At 37.1% G+C, this 25,729-nt stretch overlaps 1 protein-coding gene across 6 annotated transcripts in view; it reads right to left on the bottom strand.

Moving 5' to 3' along the window:
• The window catches only part of ANGPT1 (angiopoietin 1), a 239,768-nt gene extending 214,379 nt beyond the window's left edge, over positions 1-25,389 (bottom strand). For 2 of the 6 annotated variants that reach the window (XM_046641605.1, XM_046641604.1), the window contains exon 1: positions 24,503-25,388. In XM_046641605.1, coding sequence (XP_046497561.1) covers positions 24,503-24,799 — 297 coding nt within the window. In that variant the 5' untranslated portion in view covers positions 24,800-25,388. Of the gene's footprint in view, positions 1-24,498 lie in introns of all 6 variants that reach the window. The other 4 variants (XM_046641603.1, XM_046641601.1, XM_046641602.1 and 1 more) reach the window with 4 other exon arrangements.
• Between the last annotated feature and the right edge of the window lie 340 nt (positions 25,390-25,729).

Here is a 25,729-nt window from a genome sequence, read left to right as displayed (position 1 = left end):
TATAATTTGTTGGACAAGAGGCTGAAGATTCTTAAAGGGCTGAAAAAATAAACCCACCCAAAGAAAAATACAATTTAATATAGATAAATTCAAAGTCCTACCTTTAGCTTAAAATCAAACAAACAAAAGAAGATATATGAGGAAGGACAGGTATAAAAGTTGTTCACATAAAGAAACCTGGAGGGGGCCAGGACCATGGCTGAGTGGTTAAGTTCAAGTGCTCCACTTCGGTGGCCCAGGGTTTTGCTGGCTCGGATCCTGGGCACAGACATGGCGCCGCTCGTCAGGCCATGCTGAGGCAGCGTCCCACATAGAACAACCAGAGGCAGTCACAACTGGAATATACAACCATGTACTGGGGGGCTTTGGGGAGAAGAAGGGGGAAAAAAAAAGATTGATAACAGCTGTTAGATCAGAAGCCAATCAAAAACAAGAAACAACCTGGGTACTTTGGGAGAGTATGATCCAATGTCCAATGGCGTGATAAAGCTACGAAGAATGGGTAATGTCTAGGTTGAAATATAAGAAGTACAATGTCCGGACCAATGAACAAAACAGTCCCATGGTTTCCTGCATTGTTAGGACCACCTGTGGATATTGTGTTCAGCTCTATAACTAAGGTGAAATTGACCAAAGTCTATTAACAGATGAAGAGACAGGAATGCCTAACTGAGCAGAAAAGAAACGTTAGGGAGGTAAAATAATCATAAACAACAACAATGCTACTATAATTACTATAGAAACCGCAACATCAATAAAGTGGTGCTTTCTAAGTGCTGGAGTCTGCTGGAGACACTTGAAACAAATTGTTGGCTTTGACTCCTGCATAAATCCTAGAAGGTAATAGTATTAGCTCCCTTTATTCAGATGAGGAATCTGATGCTCAGAAAAAGTAAGTTGTCGCAGATTACTTTCATACTAAATATTTGAAGTCATTGTGTAGAAGAAAGATTTGTTCTTTCCAGGGGAAATGAGTGGAAGCTACAACTTGATACAAAAGAAAAATTCCTAGTGTTCATAACTGCATTAGGGTGGAATTGCCTACCGGCCTAGTGGCCAGTTCTCCTTTGCTACATGTGGTCAAGCTGAGGTGAATTGTCTGGAATAGACAGAAAAAAAGCATTCCTGTGTTGGTTGGGAGGTGGGGTTAGGTAACCTTCAGGTTTCCCTCCAACATTAAAGTCTATGATTCTGATTCTGAGAAATGGGGTACTTTCGTCGCTTTGGTATTATGCACTACTTAGGTCAAACAAAAAATGTCATTCAAACCAGTTGTTATACTGAACTGACAGGTCTCTTCAATGAAAACAGTCATTTCTATTAATCTCTGTAGACATATCCTTTAACTTAGTTCTGTGATTAATCACATTTCATTTGGATTTGCTATTTTTTAAAAGCAATTTTATGATTATGACCTATACATCATATTAGCAGCAAGAATAATAAGAGAGTCTTTATCCACAAGGCTATAGAACACAGTTACTTCAGAATCTCTCACTGCCCATGCTAGACATGTGCAGAAGCTTGATGCTGCTGAATGGAGCGAGCCTCTCACAAGCTACTTCTGAATACGGATTAATGTCATAACTGAAGGAACATTTCAGCCAAAATTTGGCAGTGGAAAACAAAAGTCCTTTACCACTTCTTGAACCAGCATCCTCCCTGAAATGTAAACTCCTCAAATATTATATAAGGCCCATTGTAAGTAGAAAGAAACCCTCTGAGATCAAATTACAAGGTATTCATGAGAGAATGTTACCTATCAAATTGACACACGTGGGCTATATGTACATAACCAGTTTCCTCTCCCTTCCCCCAGTTCTTTTCGGTTGTTTGAGAGTTATATTCAAGTGGTTAAAAAAATATATCAAGCAACAATAGAGAAATTGGAAGAACCTAGGTCAAATACTTGTTACTTTGGGGAGTGGAACCACAAAACTCTAGGGTTACCCTTACATAAACACAGAGACAGACGCAGAGTATAGACAAATTGGGCTCATTCACTTAGTTATTTTCTTTCTTTCTATTTTTTTAGAAGTTTTTCTAGTGTCTATAGAGTGTCAGTAGCTGAATCCTTCAAAACCTGACCAATTCTAATCCTTCGCTTTATACTCTCTGTCCCATGTATCTCTTCTTTATTTTGTTAACTTAAAGTCATTTGTGGGACCATTTGATTAATATCCATTTCCTTACCAGACTGCACACCCTATGAGGGTAGAAATAATGTCTGTTTTTGCTCACCTTTGTCCCCAGTGTTTCAGCACAATGCCTGGCACACATGCTACCAGTTAATAAATATTTAGTGAGCGAACAAATTAATGAAGGCAATCTTGGAGAACACATTTTGATTAACCATTTGCACAAGCTCCAGGACAGACTTTATTATATTCAAGGAAAGTCTTTGCAGAAAAGTTCAAGCCAAAACCATTCTCATACTGTTGGAGAACACTACCATTAACTGTGTCACCTCTGAAAACTAAAAAGGGCAATAAATATAGCCCACAAATCAGCTTTAAATTGGCCAAAGTCTAGAATATGTTTCCATCCCTAATTTATGTAATTTTGTCACTGCAATCTGTTTTTTTGTTGTTGTTTTTTGGAAAGCCAAGACAGATTTCTGGCTTTTCAAAATGTACTTTTTCAGCTCCTAGCTCACACACACAACAGGTTTGTCAAGAGTTTTCAAGCAATGAGATATGACATCAGACAATATGGTTAACACCATACCGCATCTTAAAAATACCTTTTCATGAGGCATACAAAAGAATAACATGATGTAGATTTTGCCAGCTTGTTTGAGTGATGTCTTTATCCACTTTCTGCAAGCTAAAATGAGCATAGGATATTTCATAATTGATCTCTGTACAATCTGTGTAATGCTCGCTACAGCTGTTCCAGAATAGAGGAGTCAAAACCATATCCATATTCATCAACTAGAATACTTTATAGATCCGATGTTATATAATAAAAATCTGAGGATATTTTATTTTACAGTAAATATTTCAATAAATTGGTATAGGTCTAATTTCTTGTTCTGTTACAACTTGTAGCCTTTTTAATGATAGGCAAAAGAAATTAATGTGCTTTTTGAAAGAAAATTATATCCTAAGATCTTTTACTCAAGGCATAAGCTTGTAGCCTCAAGGGCCTGGAAGAAAGACATTTATAAAGGCTGTAATGTTATGTTAAGTGTGTGCTATTAGCAAATTTACATATTTTTGTTCATTTGCATTATTGTAGAAGGGAAATAAATACATCAGGTTGCACCTAATGCATCCTCAGTGACCCGGCAAATTCATTTTTGTATGCTCATGTAGGACTCTGTTTTTCAAAGAATACAATCTTTTCTACATATAACTATCACTTCACCCATAAACATTAGGATGTGTCCCAGGTTTTTCTGCCAGGTAGGAAAAGCCTTCTCTCTCTTATTTCAGGAAGCTTTTAAAGGATTGTTCAGATCTGAGAAGTTGAAATCTATTCTTTTGCAGGTCTTTTCCTTTTGAAATATCTTTCTATAAGGAGCAAGCACTGCCAAAAGGACTGTTCTCAGATTCTCATTGAGAGAATTATTCATGTTCCAACAGAATTAGCTGTTCTGTCTTCTTAACATCTGGAGAAATCTATTGTAGAACAACATAATCACGCATGTCTTTCAAATCCACGGCAGTGCGCATTTTCACTAGGATTTGTTTGTGTTTGTTTGTTTGTCCATTTTATTAACTAAAGTCCATACTTTGTTCATATTTCCTTAGTTCTACCTAATGTTCTTTTTTCTGTCCAGGATCCCACCCAGGATACGACATGATATTTACTCATCCTGTCTCCTTAGGCTTCTCTTGCTTTTTTAATGACCTTGACATTTTTGAAGAGTGCTTGTCAGATATTTTGTAGAATGGCTCTAAATTGAGATTTTTCTGAGGTTTTTGTTATGATTAGACTGCAGTTATAGGGTTTGAGCAGGAGACCGCAGAAGAAGGTGCCATTCTGTGCTCTTCTCATAACACTGGTAAGCGGACATACTATCAGACATGACTTATCACTGTTAATATTGACTTTCGTCACCTGGCTGAGGTACTGTTTGTCAGGTTTCTCCAGTGTAAAGTTACACTCTTTCCCCTTGTCAATACTGTTCTCTTTAGAAAGAAGACACTACGCGTAGCCCACACTTAAGGAGTGGGTAGTTACACCCCACCTCCCTGAGGGCGGAGCATCTATACAAATTATTTTAAATTCTTCTGCCCAGGAGATTTGTTCACTAGGATTTGAACTAGGGAATCTTAAGGCATTCTTTATCTGATTACCATATGTCATGTAGCCCTAAGAAAGTCACTTAGCTTTGTTGGGTACAATTTGTAAAGAAAATGTTCAAACATTTTAAAAACAACTGTAATTTGTTAAACACATACTGTGTAACAGACTTTGTCATCAGGCGCTTAGAGAATCTTGTCTCACATAATCGCTATAACAACCTTATGCAGAAGGCATTATTATCCTCATTTCATAGATGCAGAAATTTGAAGTTCGGAGAGGTAAGGTAACCTGTCCAATCCATGCTTACAATTCATCACATGTTGAAAGCTAAACTATATATGTGTACACACATACACGACACACATATATATGAGTCTTATATATTATGAAATAACACCTTCTGATATATAACAAAGGCAGGAAGCACGTCAAAGATGCTGCTTTGTCTTTTTTTAAAGACGGAAAGACGTGGCTAATTGGATTTCTAATTTTGCCCCATTCATTTTCCAACATAAAGAATATAAATGACTTTCTCATCCCCACAGCCACAAGAACTGGTCATCACTTGGTTTGGGGTGTCCAATTCTCTAGGGGTTGCAGTCATTTCAGTGAATAAGATTCCATGATATGAAGTCATGAGAATATGAGAGGAATGTGTATTTTTAAGAGGATGTGAATTTCCCAGTGAGCATATTTTATTTCTAGGCATAAATATGCGTTTGCTTAAAAATCCACATGTTCCATGTTACAAGACCATTATTCTTGCTCAGCAAACATGGAATTTCTGTGTTTTCACAGAACCAGATTTCTACCCTAACATTTTATCTGAAACTTGCATGACTACCAGGGCACACGTATTCCTATTATTAACCAGGAATCTCTCTGTGCTGTACAAAGTCACAAAATGCATCATAATGCATGATCTACTTGGCAAATGCTGAAGAGCATTTCACATTTCATTATTACAAATGGCCATGCTTACAAATGTATGATGACAATTGAAAACACAAAGTCGGATTCAGGTCATTTAAAAAACGGAAAAAAAATGCCACATGAGACATATAGGTCAGCAAATATCACTAATATACTTTAATACCTCGCTGAAGAGAGATGGCTCTTGGTAATCAACCAGTTCTTCACTGGAATGGTCAATGCGTTTATTTTCAGAATGGAACATGGAGCTTTATTTTTTCAGTGGGATTCACTTAATTTGCAAGGATCAAACAGATTTAAAAGAATCAAATCATTCCTTTATGTAAGTGTTTATATAACACAAAAAGAATAGTGCAGTATATATCTTGCCAGATTGTACAATTGCGTGTTTTTAAGTGGTGGGAAGCTTCAGTATATGAGGCTTATTACCCTTAGACTTAATAAGTAACTCGACTCAATTCCCTAACACATTCTGTGCTGTATAGTCTGTAAGTGCATGGGGTACACCAAGGAAGGGAAGACTGATTGGGCCTCTTTACCTTTATCTGAATTAAGAAATTATAAAGCACCTTGGTATAGCCCTTTCTTCCTCTCATCTGAAAAGATGAGAATGGAGTCAATCTTATCTCATGTAATGTTGCAAATTACTCTCAAAGTCATCTGAAATTAACAACTCCATAGGACTCAAACCCAGAAACATTTTCAGTCATAATTTTACATTTTTTCACAGTGCTTATTACCTGAGTAAAGTACTCCTGTAATGTTCCCAGTTCTAAAATGTCAGTGTTATCTTCAACAAAGACTTGTGTTTTATTTTTATTTACCTAAATGCTATTATGATTTTCCCCTCAGAATTTCCCCTATTACCTAGTTCTCTACCTCTTTTCCCACCCTGTCATCTCTTTACCTTATTACTCTATTACTTTAGGTGAGTGTCAGAGCTGTGTGGGCCACTCTCCCTACCTACCATCCCAGCTTCTGGTTATTCACCTTTCATAATGCAACTGCAGAATGCAAAATCATTTTTTCACGATTATTACTATTTATGTCCATGTCCTTTAAAAATTTGATGGTAAGCTTCTATCATCTTGTTAGTCACCTTTCCTATCAAATTCCATTGCCTAAGGGTGAGTTGCAGGCCCTGTATCACACTTACTTATTAATTTAGCCCTTCAATCATCCATCTTTCCATCCATCCATTATTTAATACTATATGGAAAATGAGGGAGAAGAGACGCAAGGAATTTGCTGCAGCACAGAATGCACAAAGTTCAGGGAGAAGAATAAAGCATGATATTCTAATAAAATTGCTAAGATTTAGATACGGCTGGAACAGAGAACCATGGAGTAAATTCAGAAAGATGAGACTAGAGAGCTGAACAAGGATCAGTTTAAGTAAGACACGGAGTTTGAACTTACTTTGGGGCCATTGATGCATTTTAACTAGAAGAATGGTATGATTAAATTTCGGAAAAGCTCTCACTGCCCAATGTAAATTGAACTGGAATAGATATTAAGAACTTGCAAAGTAATTTCATATATAATACAATTATAACTTCCTTAATCTCTCTCTCATACACCTTCCTGCTCTCTTTGCTACATCAAATCCTGAAGGATTTAATCCTGGTGTTATATTCTACAAACCTAGGTCGCCCACTCACCTTGTGTTTTATAACTTACCTTTCCATAAGTTTTAAATAAAATTCTTTAAATGTATTTCTTCCTTTGGATAAAAAGAATAAAATCAGCTAAGTTTTGTGGACTACCCTAAGCCAATTTCCACCTGTAATTCACCATTTCCAGAGCTTTCAACATCAACTTATCCATAAAAGTAGTGAAAGAGGGAAGTCAGAAACAAAAATTGGTGTGAAATGAATAAATGACTACCACATGATAAAACTGGATTCAGAACTGGTCTTATAAGAAGGTAGCTGCTGGGTGGTAAAATGTGAAGTTACCAAAGGAAAAAATCCCCGGTCCAAAATATTTCTCCTAGGTTTCCTTTACCTACAGATCCTGTTACTATTTCTAAAGGCCCATCCATATTTATCTTTCCCTGAAAGCAGTTATTTTGAAACGTGATGGAAATTTTAACATGGCCAAGTCTCCATCATCTCCACCTTACTCCGACTTATTTCAATTTGGCCTCAGTTTAAATGTACTTGATTTTCCTAAAAAAAAAAGCTTATATTACTTTGATGATAAAAGTGGCACATGCTCATATTGTACAATAAATACAATAGGCATAAAAGAGAAAGTGCAAAAAATATTCTTGAATTCCACCATTAAAAATGAATCATTGTGAATGTTTTGGATGTGCTTCCTCTCAATGGTTTTATGCATATGCTTACAAATACACACCCACGTCTCCACCGCCCACTCTTCCCACACAAAGTCAGGGGTGTAAAATGTGCAGAGCTTCTCTAAAATGAGGGCAATGTCAGTATCGATGTACAGAGTTGTAAGGATCAAATAAATTAACACCTTTAAAGTGTCTGTCCCAGGCTTGGTATGTAATAAATGCTTAAAATATTAGCTATTATTTTTTTATTGATATAATTATTCAGGTATATAAACTTGTTCACGCCACATTTTGTGGGTATTTTCTCTTGCCAAATATGATTTTTAACAGCTGCAGTTGCGGTGCCACTGAAGACATGGCCTTTCATCAGATGATCCTGGGTTGCAGTGTCTGCCAGTTGAGCCATTTACTGCTTGTGGGAGCTTGTGCGTGGTTTCCTCATTTGAAGGTATGGATACCGCTGTTTATCTTTCAGAATTTTTTTTTTTTTTAGGATTAGAGATCACGTGTGCAAGGTATCATAGTAAATAACCAATAAATAATAATATCTATTGTTTTTTAACGTTGCTGCTATGGTAGCTGCAATGAACATATTCATGCATATTGCTTTTTCCTTCTTTTGAATTATTTCCTTGGAAGTGAGTCCCAGAAGTAAGATTACTGAGTCAAGGGGATAAAAAATAGTTATGTTCTTTGTATTTATTGTTATGTTGTTTTCCAATAAGTTTCAACCAAGATATAATGAAATAAGCAAAGCATCTCCTCTATTTAAAGAATGTTCCTATACCTGTTTCATTCCAGTCCAAATCCTATCTTCGTCAGTTAAGAAGGGGAGGATCTGGAATGGATTGTATTGCAGGAATTCCAACCTGCTGGGAATTGAACAGATGCTGCTAACTCATTTTGCATTTGGGAGACCAGCAGTCAACCGTGCTCAATAACAGCTTTCAGAAACATCTGGATTTAAACTTACAGCCTAAACAGGACAGGGTAAGTAGCATACAGTTATAAAATAGCTTCATGCCTTGATTCTCAAAAATCTGAATTCACTGAGATTTTTACAATTTTAAATGATCAGAAAGATTGCAAACAATGTAAGCATTAAGATTCACATAAACTATACAGTATATCATTTTGGCATTGTGTACTTCTGGTCAACCTGAAGTTTAGGAAGGCTCACAGGATTTTTCCAAATACTATTTTGAAGGTAGAAAAATTCTTATTAATAACTATTTTACTCAAAGGAGAGCAAAGATACATGCAGTCTTCAAGTTACATTTATTGAATCTTAATTTACATGAAACTGAAATCGTTAACATAAGAGTACAGAAAGGTAGTAAAACTATTGGCTTAAAACCAACAGTTATGACATTCCACCCATGTCATGAGACTTACTGGAATGCTAGCTTCTGGAAGGCAGAGCTCATGTCTAATGTATGGCTCTTCAATGATTATCACACACCCTGCACAGGTGCTCAAGTAAATGGTGACTGTTCCACCCATACTATTGCATTCATGTATTATCCCCAAATGTAGTGGCTTGTAACGACCATTCAATTATGCTACTAGGTTCCCAGGCTGTATGGGTCAGGATTTCAGGCCAGGCACAGTGGGGATGGGGTGTTTCTACTCCATGATGTCTGGGATTTTAACTCTACATCTGGAGGTAATAGAGTGAGCGGGGGCTGGAAGCATCTGCAGGTTCATTCACTCATGTCTAGAGCCTGGGCTGGAATGACAAAAATGGGGACACACTAACCAGAGCACCTACACATGTCCTCTCCAAGTGGCTTGACTTCCTCACAACATGGTGGCCTCAAAGTAGATGGACTTCTAACATGGCGGCTTGGGGCTCCAGGCATGAGTATTGTAATGAACAAAATGAAAACTGAATTGCCTTTTATGATCCAACCAGATTCAAAGGGAAGAGAATTCTTTATGGGATGATGGCATGTAAGGCATAATACTATTTATGATATAATCCTATTATAATCATCTTTGAAAAATACAACCAACAATTACCCTCTAGTCCTGTTTTCTATTTAACATATACTCTTTCTACCTGTTAAATTAAAAAATTATATTTTCTTTGCATAGTTTTAGTTCCCAAAAATGGCAGAGTTTTTTTGTTCTAAATTTTAAAACTATGTATAATTTTTCAAACTTTAACTTCCTAAAAGATTCTGATACCCAACCCCTAAGTGGACAGGTAGGACTGGTGTGTCTTTCCGATACAAAATCACCTCCTTGCCATTGATTTCTCAATTGCCCAGTAGTCAGAGAAGGACCAAGCACAACATTAATCTCATTTTCCATGGGAAATATTTTGTATTTAAACAGAAGAGAAATTTTCAAACTATTTGGTGAATTATTTGAAACATAAACAATTAAAATATATGCTTCTAGAGTTTATTTGAGATTTTTGGTTGCCTATGATATCTTTTTGGCCATAACTTTCAAAATTAGATCCAGTGGAAGACATTTCAGAATAATAGAATAATATATAGGAATATTTTATGCTTAGGATAATTAATTTTCATAGTGATCTTTTCCCCTGAAAATTGCACAAGTTTGGTTTGTGAACTCAAAGTATGTAAGCTTTGGGGCTGGACCCATGCCTTAGTGGTTGGGTTCACGCACTCCACTTTGGTGGCTCAGGGTTCACAGGTTCGTATCCCGGGCATGGACCTACACACTGCTCATCAAGCCAATGCTGTGGCAGTGGCCCACATACAAAAACAATAGAGGAAGATTGGCACAAATGTTAGCTCAGCAACAATCTTCCTCAAGCAATAAGAGGAAGATTGACAACAGATGTTAACTCAGGGCCAATCTTCCTCACCAAAAATAAAAAAAAAGTATTTAAGCTTTAGTTTAGCTATGAAACATAATGGTCACAAAAAGAATTCCCTCTCTCTCTGCCATGGGGACCTCTTAGTTCCTATATGTACTCAATTCTTGGTTAAGAGCTTTGTTGAGGGCTGAGTGCAGAATTTCCACTTCTACTGTCAACTTTGATCATTCATTTGACCCAAAGTCTCTTTAGTTCATTAGTTATCTTGACTTTCAATAAGAGATAATGATAGTTTTACTTTTACAAGTGTTTATTAATTTGCTGTTCTTTTTTCTAAGCATAAACCTGGGATCAAAGATTACTTTTATATACTAAAGAAACAAAATAAAATAAAATAAAAATACATAGCATGTGACCCTTTTCTCCAAAATACTACAAACGGGACCCTAATTCATTAATGTTGAAATAATAAACAATCTCCTCTATGGATTATACTGTATCCCTATTTGGTCTTATACACCCCAGCACTACAATATAGTGTTTATAAGCAAAAATGCAGATAAACTAGTTTAAAATATTATCTTTATTTGTATACTTACATCAGGGTAACCTCAACTGAGGCAATTTGTGTAAGCAACTCGCTGATTTGAAAAAATGCAAAAACAGCAATTAATTATTTGCCTCTGACATATTTTTAAATTTAAATAAAAATTGGTAGCCAGATAGGAATGGTGCTAGAAAGTAGCTCTCCTAAGAGCAGTTGCTTTCTTACAGCAATTTGTATACATGTATGGCACATTATTCTGACCTGCAAAGAAGGTTATTTATTTATTTTGGATATATTCTCTCAAACTTAGAAGAAAGACTCATTCATTTGAACCTCTTCCCCACTCTCCATCAATCAAAATTTGTTTTAATTTGTGAAGGAAAAGTGAAAGTGGTATGAACAAAGAAGAGCTTATGATTTAACCACTCAGAATGCCTGGGTTCAAGTTCCATATCCGTCTCAAAGTTAATATGTAACCTTTTAAAAGCCAGTTGATCTCATTGGTCCTCAGTCTGCTTATCTATGAAATCGATATGATAATACCTACTATGTATAAAAAATGTACGTGCTTATCTATTTGGATGATGATACTGCTTAACCAAGGTAAACTTTAATACCCTACTTGTTACTAAACACCTTTCTTAAAATAGAATGTCATTTTCGTGCTTGCTTTGGTGACAGAACATCCAACATCCATTGCCCTCTTTGCAGATAAATTGATTTATTCCATATACAATGCAATAGCAATTTCATTGGCAGGAAATGTGATTATGTTATATGGACAAAATAAATCACACCATAATTATACGTCCACACAAAGTACAAACTATACAACTAAATATGGGAGGTCGCTTCTCAGCTTCTTTTAACATGTATTTGCTATTTTGTCAGCTAACTCTTGAGAGGAGATGAAAAGTACCAGACATGATAGATGAAAGATGAAAAATATGGAGGAGATGAAGAAAGAAACCCTTAAAATTGAGAAAGTTGCTCTCCTTAATAGTTTCCTGAAAACTGAGAAAAGGTCCTTGTTATTCAGCATTAGCACCAGAATCCTCCTGACCACTTCACTGAGCAAAAAGTTGCCCCCAGATAATGAGTATCACACAATGCATTTAAGTATATATCCTACCAGTAGCTATGGGGCACCTACGACATCAATGTGCCACACACTGCTGACCTTAGCATTCCACGGAGAACTCAGGTCAAGCAAGTGGATACACATTGCATTGTTGTTGTTGTTTTCTCAGCTCCACTCCGCAAAGGTGGATGAACAGCATGCCTGAATTCTATTTGGTCCCCATCCTGTTTTGCCCTCTCTCTCCTCTGGGACTCTATGAAGAAGTACGGACAGAGGGAAGTTAGGGGAGCCTGAAGTCTTTCCACCTCATACGATTGATACTTATCAGCTATAAGGGCAGCAACCTTCAAGCCCAGGCATCTCCATGGTCAGGCCTCTGAGATCAGGAAAAACAGAGGAAAAGCCAACACAATTGTCTGCAAGTAGCAGTGTTTTGGCCTTGGATCAAAATACCAGAGATATTTTAATTAGTAGGGACATGATAAATAAAATAGGAAGTGAGATAAGAGGTCATTGCCTGAGAAAACAAGGCTTTTCTTCTCATTTTTACAACTCTCTGAATGACCCACAAAAGAAAGTGCATGCAAATAATATTTTAAGTTCCAGGATGTGCTTTTGCTTTTCCAAGAAGGATTGCCCACAGATAGATCCAAGAGGGAGGTCATTAAATTGAACGGAAGATATTTCGAATAGGCAGCTTCGCCCCATGTAAAGACATTGTAAGCCTTTCTTTGCGTTCTAGAAATTTTTAGGTAAATAGTCAGATTCAGTTAAGCTCTGTAACTTCAAGAGATGGCGCTTCTAAGGAGACAGGCGGGAGGGACTGCAGACGCGGGATTCCTAGGTCTGTTAACAGGCCTGTGGGAGGGCAGAGAGAACTGGGCTACTGTACTTCCCTCAGCAGCGTAACCTACGTGTCATAGCCAGTTTCACCGTGCGGCTTTAGAGTTGGGAGAGGGACAAATGGTTGTCTGAAACAGAACTTGGGAAAGGGGCAACTCATTTAGTATGAAAGAATTAAGGGTTTAGATGCAAAGACTACCACCGAAAATTTTTTTCAAATAGACTTAAGGTTTGAAGACTGACAAGAGGAGAAGTGGTAAAAGTTGCTGTAGCTAATCCCACAGTTGGTTAAGAGCAGAGGTCATGGAGCCAGACAGCCTCGGCATTGGGTGCTGGCCCTGCCACTCAGCCACTGGGCGATCCTGGGCAAGCTACTTGCCCTCTCTGTGCCTCAGTTGTTTCATGTGCTTTGTGAAAGGTTATAGTACTATTCACCTTATGTTGGCTTCTGAAAGTATTCAATAAATTAATATATGCAAAGTTCCTCCAAAAGGCCTTAAATAGGTGTTAAAAGTGCTCAACATTTAACTATTACTGTAACTCAGACCTGCCCCAAAGAATAACCAATATTTACTTAACACTTACTATGTGCTAGAATTTATGCAAAGTAATTTACATGAATTATACTCACTCAACTACACCCTGTGACATAGGTACTATTATTACATCAATTTTACCGGTAATGAAAGTGAGGTAGAGAGAAGTTAAGGAACTTGCCCAAGGTCACACAGCAAGGAAGTGACGCGTTGAGATTCAAACCCAGGCAGTCTGGCTCTAGGTACAACACACTTCATTTCTGTGTGGTACTGCATTTACACTTGACATAGGAAATACTGGACACAAACAATGCATTTGCTTTCAGGTCTGTTTTTTTCAGTGGGTTTAGGCTTCTCAACAACAGGGGCCATGGTGAATTCATTGCCACCTCCCAGTACCTAGCAGTGCATATTCTATTAGATAACTGGCTAAGCAGCTGCCTGTCCTTTATTAATGGCAGGTGCTTAGCTCCATGACTTGTGCCTGTATTCTAAAATCCCATGACAGAACTCATTACCATCTCTCATGGAGCAGTCCTCCTGTCACTGCTCTGGTCCCAAGCCCCCTCACTGTGCCTCTCTGCCCCCAGTAAAAGGACAGTCACTAGTCTCCCTGTTCATTCAGCCTCCCACCTTCCTTCTAGCACTTCCACTTTAGAGTGAGTAGAAGGAGGATCACATAGGACTTTACTGAAAACAATAGCAGAGGAGAGAAGAGTAATGAAAAGCAGAGACAGGCCAGGAATAGGTTCCATGCACCCATGAACGAGAAATGGGTAACTTTTTTCTCTCCAGCTCTGCAGCCTGCCTCATCACCTCTCTTTTCTGGTTTTCGAGTCTCAGAAGTCTCCAAAGTAGGGAAAGCACAGCCTGGCATTTGAAAAAGGCAGGCCACTGGGAAGCCAGAAAAAATATTATAACTGTCATTTCTAAAATAATAAGAAAGTTAATAACAACTTCTGATAAGCCTTGACCCTGGAGCCTTCACTCCATCAGTATATCAAAGGGCCGTGCATTATTTATCTCCTGAAGAAAGAGGAAACGCTCCACAGAGCCAGTGGAATTGAAGGTGCTGCCTTCGCATGATTGGCCTCTTCCAGCATACTGTGATATGTAGCAGCTTAGGTGCATTTGGGAAAGTGGATTCAAGGATGATTTTATCTAGAATTAACTAAATTAACCTTCACAGTCTGAACAAGTGTCTTTTAAAAAAATACTAAATAACCAGCACATATGAACAAGAAAAGGGCAATTCTGAGATTCCCCTTCCCGGTAAATGTCACATACTAGAAGTGAAAACAAAGATTAGCTAAGAATTTTATAAATTTTGAAAACAAAATTTTCAGCCAGAAAATTTCAAAAATATCAAAATGTCTACTTAAAATTCAGATTTCCATTCACTATCCTTAACAATGAATTCTGTTCTAAGTGAATACTGTACCTTGAGATATTAGATAATCAACATAATTCATGTTCCTATACTTAAAAATAGAGAACTATAAACCATTATGCAACTGGATAATTTAGGAAATAGGTATGTTATATAATTTGCCACTAATTATCCAAGACTTGTCTATTATCTTAACATGTTTGGGTCATGTTAAATATGGGTGGACATCAACATTTTTAGGAATCTAGAACAACCTGTACTTTTGTAATTTACATATTAATATTCTTAAACTGCCTTGTGTCTTCTTATATTCGCTTGCCAACAAATGTTCAAACTCTCAAGAGTTATGTTTCTTCTTGCCTGCCAATAGATTGGTTTTGGCAGCTTTACCTACCTAATAGTTGATTATTTGAAAGCATATTGCACTCCTTCACACATAAAGCATCCCTCGAATGATGCCTCTGGGAGACGGGCTGAGGAAGAGTCGTGGCGGGGCCTCACTCCAGTTCTCCTCTAGCCCCTCCGTTTTCATCTGGATTACATATTAAGCTTCTGCCTAATAATTTGCTTGGAAATAGGGTTCCATTGCTAAGAAATATTTAATATTCATCAGTTCATTTGTTCAAAAATATTAAACCTTCACTATATTAGTAGAGTTTTAAAGTTATAAAATATTCAATTCATTCAATAAATTATTCATTTGTTCAATAAATTTTAAACTACTGCTTATTATAACTCTCTTATTATTATTTAAAAACTGAGTAAAATTGGAAAATAAAGAAAAGACTGGTGATAGTAATAAAAATACAAGTCTCATCTCTTCTATCTGTGTAATTGAGATGAGGTGGATGCAAGTTCTGCTGGGTACAGCAATCCTTTAGCTGCAATAAATACTCATTAGACTTTACTCTAGTCAATTGTATATTAATAGTGAAGACAAGAATACTGTTAAAACGTTTTACAGGGGCTAGCCCCATGGCCGAGTGGTTAAGTTCGCACACTCTGCTTCGGCGGCCCAGTGTTTCACAGGTTTAGATCCTGGGCGCAGACATGGCACCACTCACCAGGCCGCGCTGAGGCAGCATCTCACATGCCACAACTAGAAGGATCCACAATTAAAAATACACAACTATGTACCGGGGGGCTTTGGCGAGAAAAAAGAAAAATAAACTCTTTAAAAAATAAAAATAAATAAATAAAGATATAAAAAAATTTTTTAAATAGGTTTTACAAAATCTTGGGACTGTCTTTAATAAAAGTTTAGAAATGAAACGTAATTTGGGATTTTAAAGTATTAATCTGTTCGCTGGAACTGGAAACCCTCCAATAATCTTTAGAGTCTGGTATTATAATTCAACTCATTCAGTTTCCATAAACAAAATAGAGCGTATCTATGAAGTATACACCTTCTTAATGAGTTAAACTACATATGTAACTAAATGTTAAAATACACCATCTTCCAAATTATCATCAGTCATTCCACAGAAATGTGCATTAAGTTTACCTGTTTGATGCCAGTGAATTTGGTGGCTTACGTCTATATATTACTAATGATTCAAGATATTCACATTTCACTTGTATTTCGTTAATACTTTAGCCACTGATTTACTTTAGACACAGCTTGGTGTTTGATCTAATTTGCACGCTCTTTCACAGTACAACACAAACTTAGGAAATACATGCCAATGTAGACCTATATAGTCACGGGGTATATGTAAGCAAGTAACATTTACTACATTTACTTTATTCTATATTCTCCAATACTCACTGCCAGAAGAAAAGATCTGCATATACCCAAATACATTATTGATAAAATTATTAGCTACTAGAGGGTTATATCTGGCTTTATATGCTCTACATCACTTGCTCTGTTAAATATTACCTTTTCATTTGTTTGAAGGAAGAAATCAGATCATTGGGATAGGCAACTAAGACCATATAAGCTTGAAAACTTCTCACTTCTATTTTTCTCCGTAAGAATTAGAGAGGAGTGTTTAGGTACAGAGCATCCAAACATAAAGAAAAGACAATTCATGGAGCACTTCCTTCTTTAGAAAGCTCTTTGATAGGGGAGGGGGCACATCTTTTGTACACTTTGTAAAGAGATTTAAACACTAAGAGGCCCTCCCTTCCTCAGACCACGGGGCCAGAACCGAAGGGGTTTGGAACTTCCCAACTTCACAGTGAAGGATAATCTTGTATTGCAACAAAAGGCGAGGATGACTCAGAATGTAATTAGGGTTGTGCGTCTAAGCAAACGACACAATATAGCTTGTGGTATTAAAAAAAAGAAAAGAAAAGAAGAAGAAGAGGCCCAGGAAAAGGCTGCTAGTGTTTCCACACACAGACAAGGCCATGGCAAAATGAAAACAAAATCCTCTTAATTAGCAAATTATAGCATAGAGGCTGATAAACCTCTGTATTTTGTAGCTGAGCCACCCACTTGTTGCTCCTCCCCTCTCATCATCTACACAAGTGGGAACACTAGTAAATGTTTATCTAAAACAAATGGTAGAGGGAGGAAAGGTTTCTAAATACACTGAATGTAAGAGACAGAGCTGAAGTCCCATTTCTATGAAAATAGAATGCCTCCGATATTTTGTCAACATTATTGTTAATGCCACAACCAACAGGATGAAACAGACACATAAAGCAGAAGACCCTAGAATCCAGACTTGTTTCTGCAGAGGCTGCTGATCTGTACTGTTATTCAGGTGCCTTTTCTTTTTAACACATATCTGCTTTTGGAATATTTCTCTGTTCGCATCATGGTGGGCAGAGAAAAGAAAAGACATGAAATTTCCCTGCCTCTACTCCTCTAAAATGTCACCTCACAGCATGTCTCAATACCAAGCCAAGAAATGACTTAGTCAGGCTCTCTGCCAACTGGCATGGACCTGAAGACTACTTGACCTCCTGGAGGGTGATCTTTTTCCCACACAACAAACCTTAAAATTTACTTTGCAATGGTCTCAATATTATTACTATATTCCTCTTGTAATATAGGACAAAGGTCAACAAACTTTTTCTGTAAAAAGCTGGATATTAAATTTTAGGCTCTGTGGGCCATTTGGTCTCTGTTGCAACTCCTCAACTCTGCCTCTGTAAGAAGAAAGCAGCCATAGACAATACATAAGCAAATGGGTATGGCTCTGTTCCAATAAAACTTTATTTAAAAAAGCATAGACAATATATTAAGGAATGAGTGTGGTTGTAATACAATAAAACTACTTACAAACACAGGTGGCTGGCAAGATTTAGGCCAAGGGCCATAGTTTGCTGATCCTTGATATAGAAGATGGAAACTCGCAAGATTAATTAAAATTTTTCCTATTACATAGTTAGCAGGGTAATGTATGGAATATCAGTGAGTATCATTGCCATACATTTATTTAATTATAATCCAAATCTACCCATTGAATTCATTCATTTCTCTATTCGTTAAAAAAAAATTATTCTTCCCAACTGTGTTCCAGGCACCGTGCTGGAAAAGCAGATCTTTTATCAAAAATAATAAATAAAAACTGGTGAACAAGACAAGTACAGTCTTTACCTCATAGAGCGTAGGGTCTGGGAGAATATATTCTGCAAATATTTACTGATGTCCTGCTGTGTGTCAAGTACTCTTCTAGGAGTGAGGTATATGCAGGGAACAAGTTAGACAAGGACCTCTTGTGGCGTTTACATTTTTAGTAGAGGGAGATAGAATAAATAAAGTGACAAGCAATACGCAATACAAGGTCACACAGTGATAAATTACATGAAGAAATAATAAAGTATAATACACTTAGGAGAGTGGGGTAAGGAGGTAGGTAATGCTGCTCAGAGAAGACTTGCTGAGAAGACTGCTGAGCAAAGACATGAAAGAAGAGAAAGAGCCATCCATGCCAAGTTCTGGGGGAAGAATTCTCCAAGCTAAGTAAACAGTATGTAAAGTCTCTGAGACAGGAAGGAGTTGGTCTGTTGGAGAAATAATAAGGCAGCTAATGTCTTTGAGTGTCTGGAATGAGGGAAAGGTGGTAAGTGATGAAACCAGAGAGGAGTGTTGGGGCAAATCATATGGGCCTCTTGGTAAGAAACTTGGATTTTATGCTTACAGAATGAAAAATTGGGGGAGGATTTCATGGAAGAGAATGACACATTCTTATTCATTTTTAAACTACATTGAACCAGTAATTATATACGAGGTGAATGCTACTAATAAGAAATGGCACAGTCAAGGGTAAGAAAGGGCTGAAGTCACCCATAGCAAAGGACCTACTTGCCATGGTCCTGAAACCTGAGATCCATCGGTGGAGACAGTTTGGGGATGAGGCTTGCTCCTTCCCACAGAAAAATCCAAAAGGTTCTAATAGCTCCAACTGCCCAGCTTCTGGAGCCCAGAAAGGTTTCTAAAATATAACAAGCAAACAATAAAAGCTACCTATTTGTCAAAAAGTTAATACAGGTGTATTAACTAAAGGTTTCCTACTTGGGCTGAAAATCAGGGGTTATTCTTCAAATGAAGTTGATGGGGACATTTCTACAACTGGATTTAAAAGACAATTATTCCTATTAATCTTTCTTGGCAACTGCCATTTTTTTCCTATCTATGCATAAATCATATATGTGTGTTTTCTTCTAGTGTCAAATTTTTAAAAACATATTTAACAACTGTCTGCTCATTTCACATGTCAGGAAGTTCCCCCACATGTGCAAATAAAACATAGTGCATCCTCTCTGGCTTAGTATTGCACAGTTACCAGCCACCAAAATAATGCACAGATGAGAAGACAGTTCTAGCTACTTAGCTTTACAGGTGCACACATTATATGTAAATATATGCCATTATTGTATGCATAAATGGTTGCCTACTGGTCTGGAAGTACAAAATTCTTTTTCCTTCCAAAGGAAGATCTAGCTGACCCTCATATAACCCAACACTAAGGATTGAAACAAACTTTAACATCTGAAAGCCGTTACAAGGTCCCTTAACTTGCATTATTTTATACCTAGCACCACACACTTGAGCACTTGACATTTTTTATTTTTATATTATGATGATAGAGATATTGTTCAAACACTTGATAAACATCTTTGGAGACATAAAGATGGATAAAGAGACACTCCAGGGACCCTTAGTCCAAGTAGAAAAACAGGCCTCAAAACAAATAATGAAAATGACAACAATCACACAATATGGACGTGCACTGCTAACATGATACATGCAATATACTAAGATAACATTAGAGAACCCAGCCTGGGAGGGGAATTGGAGTGTGGGTACATTTCCCGGAGAAACTGTCAACAAAGTTGACTCTTACAGAATAATGAAGAGGACAAAAGAGAGTGACTATATAAGTTTTTGAGATCCTAGATCATTGGCTAAATACAATTTGGATAATTAATAACCACCTACTCTAGACACAATATTGTTTTAATTAATACTAGGGCAAAAATAATTGTGGGATGTACCTGAAGGGGAACAGAATATGTCATCCCAAAATATGGCTTTTTAGCCTAAGGATTATTTTAGGATGATTAATTTTAAGAAGCAGTAGACATAAGAAAAGCTCTGCTCAGAAGTAGAAGTTTACTTTTGTAAGAGAAATTTACATTTTAAGGGAAATCTCCATTTCTAAGGGTGTCTCCCTCTCTGTACCAGAAGAGGAGGATGACTAAATCTGTAGAAACTCTATCAATGGAGAAGCCATGGTCTTAAATCTGTATAGCAACCACACCCTTGTTTACTGTGTTCTGCCTGAACACCTGGCTCCCACCTCAACCCTGCAATATCTTCTTTGTCTTTAACCAGAGAGGGTATTTAAGGTAATGACTTGGGCCATTTTGGGGAGTTACTGAGTTTTCCTGGGTATCTTCGAAGTATACAGGAGATATACATGTTATTAAACTTCTGACTGTTCTTCTGTTAATCTTTTATTAAAGAGGGGTGTCAACCATGAACCTGGAAGGGTAGAGGGAAAATTATTTTTCCTCCTCCACATAGTCCTTGCCTAAATGACAACGTACAATGTATTTAGAGAGGTACAGTGCATATCCAAAACCAGATGTTAATAGTACATAGTAAAGTGTGGATTGCAATGCATAGACAATGCATCCATTTGTTCATTCAACAAATATTTATTGTCTATCTGCTATGGACCATCTACTAGTCTAGGCCCAGGGGATACAGCAGTGGACAAACATACAAGGTCACTGGCATCATGGAAGTCACATTCTAGTGGCTAGTAATATGGATTAATATGTGTATATATGGGTTTAAAAGATTATCATCATCATCAATGTGTTTCAGGTAATAGTATTCTAAATCCTAACTCTCTGAAGCAAAGAATACAATATACAAGTAAAGGATGTTGTTAGTCAAAAAATGCTGTCAATAGAAAAATTGAGCCAAGAAATCTAGCAAAAGCTTTTCATTTATTAAAATATTCTGGATGACAATTCACAACTACATTTTCCACTAATAATCATCAATTTATCAATTTTATCTAGTATGAAATATTTATAGTAGATAGACTCTTGTTTTCTGCTACACGGTATGTTTTTAACTCAATTTATTTATACTTTCAACCAAAAAAAGAGACATCATTTGGCAAAGCCAAAACAGACTTTCTAAACATTTCCCCCAATTCTAAAACATATATTTTAAATCTAAATATTTTAAATATACATATTTATGAACTTTTGGAATATGGGAGAAAGAAAACAATAATTCAAGAAGCACAGGATGTGGAGTAGACCTTAAACATTAGACATTTCTCTGTCATAGAAAGGTGGGAAGGAATGGTCAGAAAGAGGAAAAAGCACAAAGGTCATTTGTACTTATTGTTACTATCCCAAGATCTGGTCATTCTCAGGTATCGGGTATGGCTTGCTAATAATGCTGAAAAGAGCTATATGATAGAAGAGAGTCAAATCCAGACATACAGCCCAGGTGTTTCACCCAATAAAATTGTGATTTTGAGCGTATTATTTATATTGCTCTTCCCCATCTGACAAGTGAGGATAATGCTATGCACCTACCTCATGCTGGTGTTAATAGACAAGTTTTCGTGGAAAGTTGATCTCCTTGAATTAAATCCATCACATCAAGAGACGAGTGCCATAACAGTTTCAGCACTTATGGTGACAAACACAGCCTTCGCCCCTTGCTTACCTTGCTTCTCATCTTGTTCAGTTCCAAGACCAGAAAAGTTGAGGAATGAGATTCGAGAGTATAAATCTCCTAAGTGACTTTCAGTGACAGCCAGTGTCTTATAAAGAATATTTTAAAAATCCAATTTACCAAACTTTAAGGAAGGTAACAGATTAACATAAATTACCATCTAGCTGCATCTAGCATTGGTAATACACATTCTGCATCAGAAACTTTCCTGATAGTGATGCCATGAGCTGCATAATAATCACCGTGTTTTGATTAACTATTTTGTTGAATAAATGGATGAATTAATTGCACTTACACTGACAGCCTTAGTTTCTGCAGTGCATTGCTTCTTATCCTACAACTAGTTGGAATCCAAATAGAAGTAGTACAAATTGCAGTGTTAAGCATCCCAAACGGTTACAGTAAAAGATTTCCATTTGAATTATCAAAATAAATACATGAAATTTAGAACTTGAAGTGAAGAAAAACTCTAATTAAGGGAAACATGAGAACCTTTAGCAAGTTCTTTGCTGAATGCATTTATTTGGTTTCTTGATCCTCCGACCAATCGCATTAACAATGACAAAAGATATGCAAATTTAAAGAGACAATAGTCAAGCCAAACTGCTCTGACTCATACCAACTGGGACATTTTCAGCATATATTCAGCTTGATTCGTGCTAGCAAGGGTCAATGTAATCAAAAGATATTTTCATAGCTATGTCTGGCTATAATCTGAAAACTATGCCATAACCATTGACCAAGAACAATGCAAACAAAAATCAAATTCATTTCACACAATAATTAACATATGAAACATGCGCATGATTTAAGCCCAGTAGAATCATGTGTTTACCCTGTCACAGCTGAATAATTGCATAGCAACAAAAAATATGCATTACTATGCTTGAATCACCATTTTGGTTGTATGTTTCAAGCAAACAAAATATTACATTTTTGGTAGAATAGCTCATTCAGGACAGTTTGGGATGAAATTTCCCTCCCCAATCCCCTCAAAACATCCAGTCTAATTTATAATGATTGAATTCCCATTAAAAACTATATGGACAGTATACTGAGAATAGTAACAAGCTATTCAACCAAATTCATTTGTTTACCATGGAAATAAGTTTTGCCAAAGAAAAAACAGATGTCCTATTATACACTGCTGCTGTAATCGGTGCCTGAAATTTAAGCTACAATTATCAAAAGACTGCAGAATTCTGTTTGCTTTCTGTTCTTCTGCCCATCTATTGATTTTTTTCACCTACTGTAGTCTACAATAGAATGATTAACTACAATTCAGGTTTGGAAACCAAAACTACTGAGTTTAGTTAACTTGTCAAATAAAATAACAGTGATCTTAGTTCAGTCCCTAGTGGACAAAAGTAGAATAACCGTTGCTTGGCATGATTCAGCTGGCGGTGATGAGTGAGTGTGACCACACAGGAATAAAGGAGAGTGTTCGTCCCTTCCCATCTTCTACCTCCTTAAAGGGTTTGCTCTATTCACAGACCAACTTAAAGAAGATTGGACTGGTTCTGTTCCTACCTATATGCACCTGGTGAATTTTTAGCAAAGATCCTGGGGGAGAAGCTTTTCACAAATAGAGACATTGTCGCCTTTCTAGTGACACAGTTGAATACACTTGTTATCTGCTGCTTACCTGTTACACAAAGAAACGGAGAGCAAAGAGAGAATGAACCGCGGAAAATAACACTTGTTCATATTTTAAAAGGCATATTTTCAACAAAAACTTTCAAGTGGTTTATAGAGATATAACTGAAGAAAATGTTCAATTTGATTTCTAGAAACTGAGATGAAATGCATACTCAACAGTAACATCCATCCGAATACTTAGACTCCCACATGGCACTGTCTGTAAAAACAATGTCCTGAGAAAACAGGTACTTCAGGAATATAGCAAAGCCTACGTGTGGTGTTCAGCCCAAATCTGCAGGTGCAAGTGCGTCTTCGGGACAGCCACCACTGGCTCCCTTTCTCCTTTCATAGTGGGCAAACAACCTCTTCCTGGTGAGTTCACATTAAAATTTATCTTCTTGATCTTTTTCTCAAGGATAGAAGAAACATTTGACAGAAATCAATCCTCTATTTTACTACTTGCTGAAATTTTTTCCTTTACCTGCCTATATAATTTCTCCAACCAAATATCAAACTTTACATTTACTCTCATTTCATGTTAACCTGACAAGAGGTTGAAAACAAAAATATTTGGCGATGATTTCCTATCCTATCTGCACAAAATTTACTGGTGTAAAATCTATTTGATCCTAAATTAGCATGATCATTATTATTTTCTTTTTTCACCAACTTGCTCAAGACATACATGCTTTCTTTAAAAAAAAAAAGAAAAAAGGTTTTGACAGACAACTTAAGCTAAATTTTAAATAAGAGAAAACCAGAAATGTCATAAATTGTGCCATTGCTAGACACACAAATGGGGTGCCACCATACCTTCATAGGCTTTCAGAAGCCTAAAAACCTCGGCTCACTCCAGGGAAGTCACAAGGAGAGAGCCAGCAGTCTTGCATTTGCAAACACTGCCCCTCTGGAGCCAAAGGTAAACACACAAATGCCCCCCTAAGGAACTCTAAGTTAGCTGCAGTGCAAGAACGGAAAAGGCTCCGTGCAACTAGAAACTGAAAGCAATCACTTACTTTTTGCAGCCACTGAGTATAATTTTCCATCACATGCTCCAGATGTTGAAGTTTCTGGGAAGAGAAATCCGGTTCCACGTGTGGAGCATCTCTCTGCAGAGCGTTTGTGTTGTACTGGTCTGTCGTACTCTCACGACAGTTCCCGTCGTGTTCTGGAAGAATGAAAGTGTAGGCACACTGCCCGTGTTGAATCCGGTTATATCTTCTCCCACCGTTTTCTGGACTTCGGCGCTGGTTGCTGCACCCTAAGTGAGTCAGAATGGCAGCGAGGAAAGCAAAGGAAAGGAAAACTGTCATTGTACTGCGAGCGCTCTCTCTCCGTGCCTCTCGCAAAACTTGCTCCTTTCTTCTGACCTTTAAACTAGTTCTTTATTTCAGGTAAAATTGCTTGTTTGTTTAACTTTTTCCCCCTCAGAGAAAGCTTTTGAAGAAGAATCACAGAAAACTAGCCATTTGTTAGCTTTGTTCTAAAATGTTATTTTTTATTTCACTGTAATGATAGTTTCCTTAGTTAAAACTTGAGATATTTATTGCATAGTAGCTGAGATTTATTGTTTCCTCTCTGTGTAACCGTTCAGCGTGGAGCCTGCCTGAGTCAGCTGCGTGTACATATTCTAGACCCTTTCCTCTACCCTATCTGCTGCAGATCTGCTATTTTCTCCCGGACCTCAGTGAGTTTTATTAAGGTTGCACATCCAAGCCAAGCTGGAAGCAGGCAGCCTTTCACAAGATGACTTGACAGGAATGCATGAGTGTGCCCCTATGCTAAGGATTGCTGATGGCTTGGAGCGGCAGGATCGTCTTACAAATTGGCTAGATGCGCATGACCTCAATCATGTATGGCCCTCCCGCCCCTTCCGCAGACAATTGCTTCGAGCCTGTAGCAGATTCACTGCGAATCAATAAATAGAGCAGTCCACCTTAATACACTTTTGCTGTGTATGCTGACCTACTAAAATCTAGCAAACTAGCAGTATGTTTTTAAAGTGACTAATTGGGAAACCCTAAGAAGAAAAGTGGCATAGTGTCCCGTGAAATTATTTTTGATGGGGAATGATAATTCTGTACAATTATTAATTTTTAAAAAAAAAATTATTCTTGACTCTGGAGAAAAATATATTAAAAAATATTTTTAGAGATGGTATTCTGTCATTGTATTCACTTATACTTCAGGAGTTGGAGAAAATTATCAGGGAGGGTCAAATTTGCAAAAAATTTGCGTAACTT

Source organism: Equus quagga, chromosome 16 (genome assembly GCF_021613505.1).
Source record: "Equus quagga isolate Etosha38 chromosome 16, UCLA_HA_Equagga_1.0, whole genome shotgun sequence".
In the NCBI taxonomy this organism is placed as follows: domain Eukaryota; kingdom Metazoa; phylum Chordata; class Mammalia; order Perissodactyla; family Equidae; genus Equus; species Equus quagga.
This window is presented reverse-complemented; position numbering and strand designations above follow the sequence as displayed.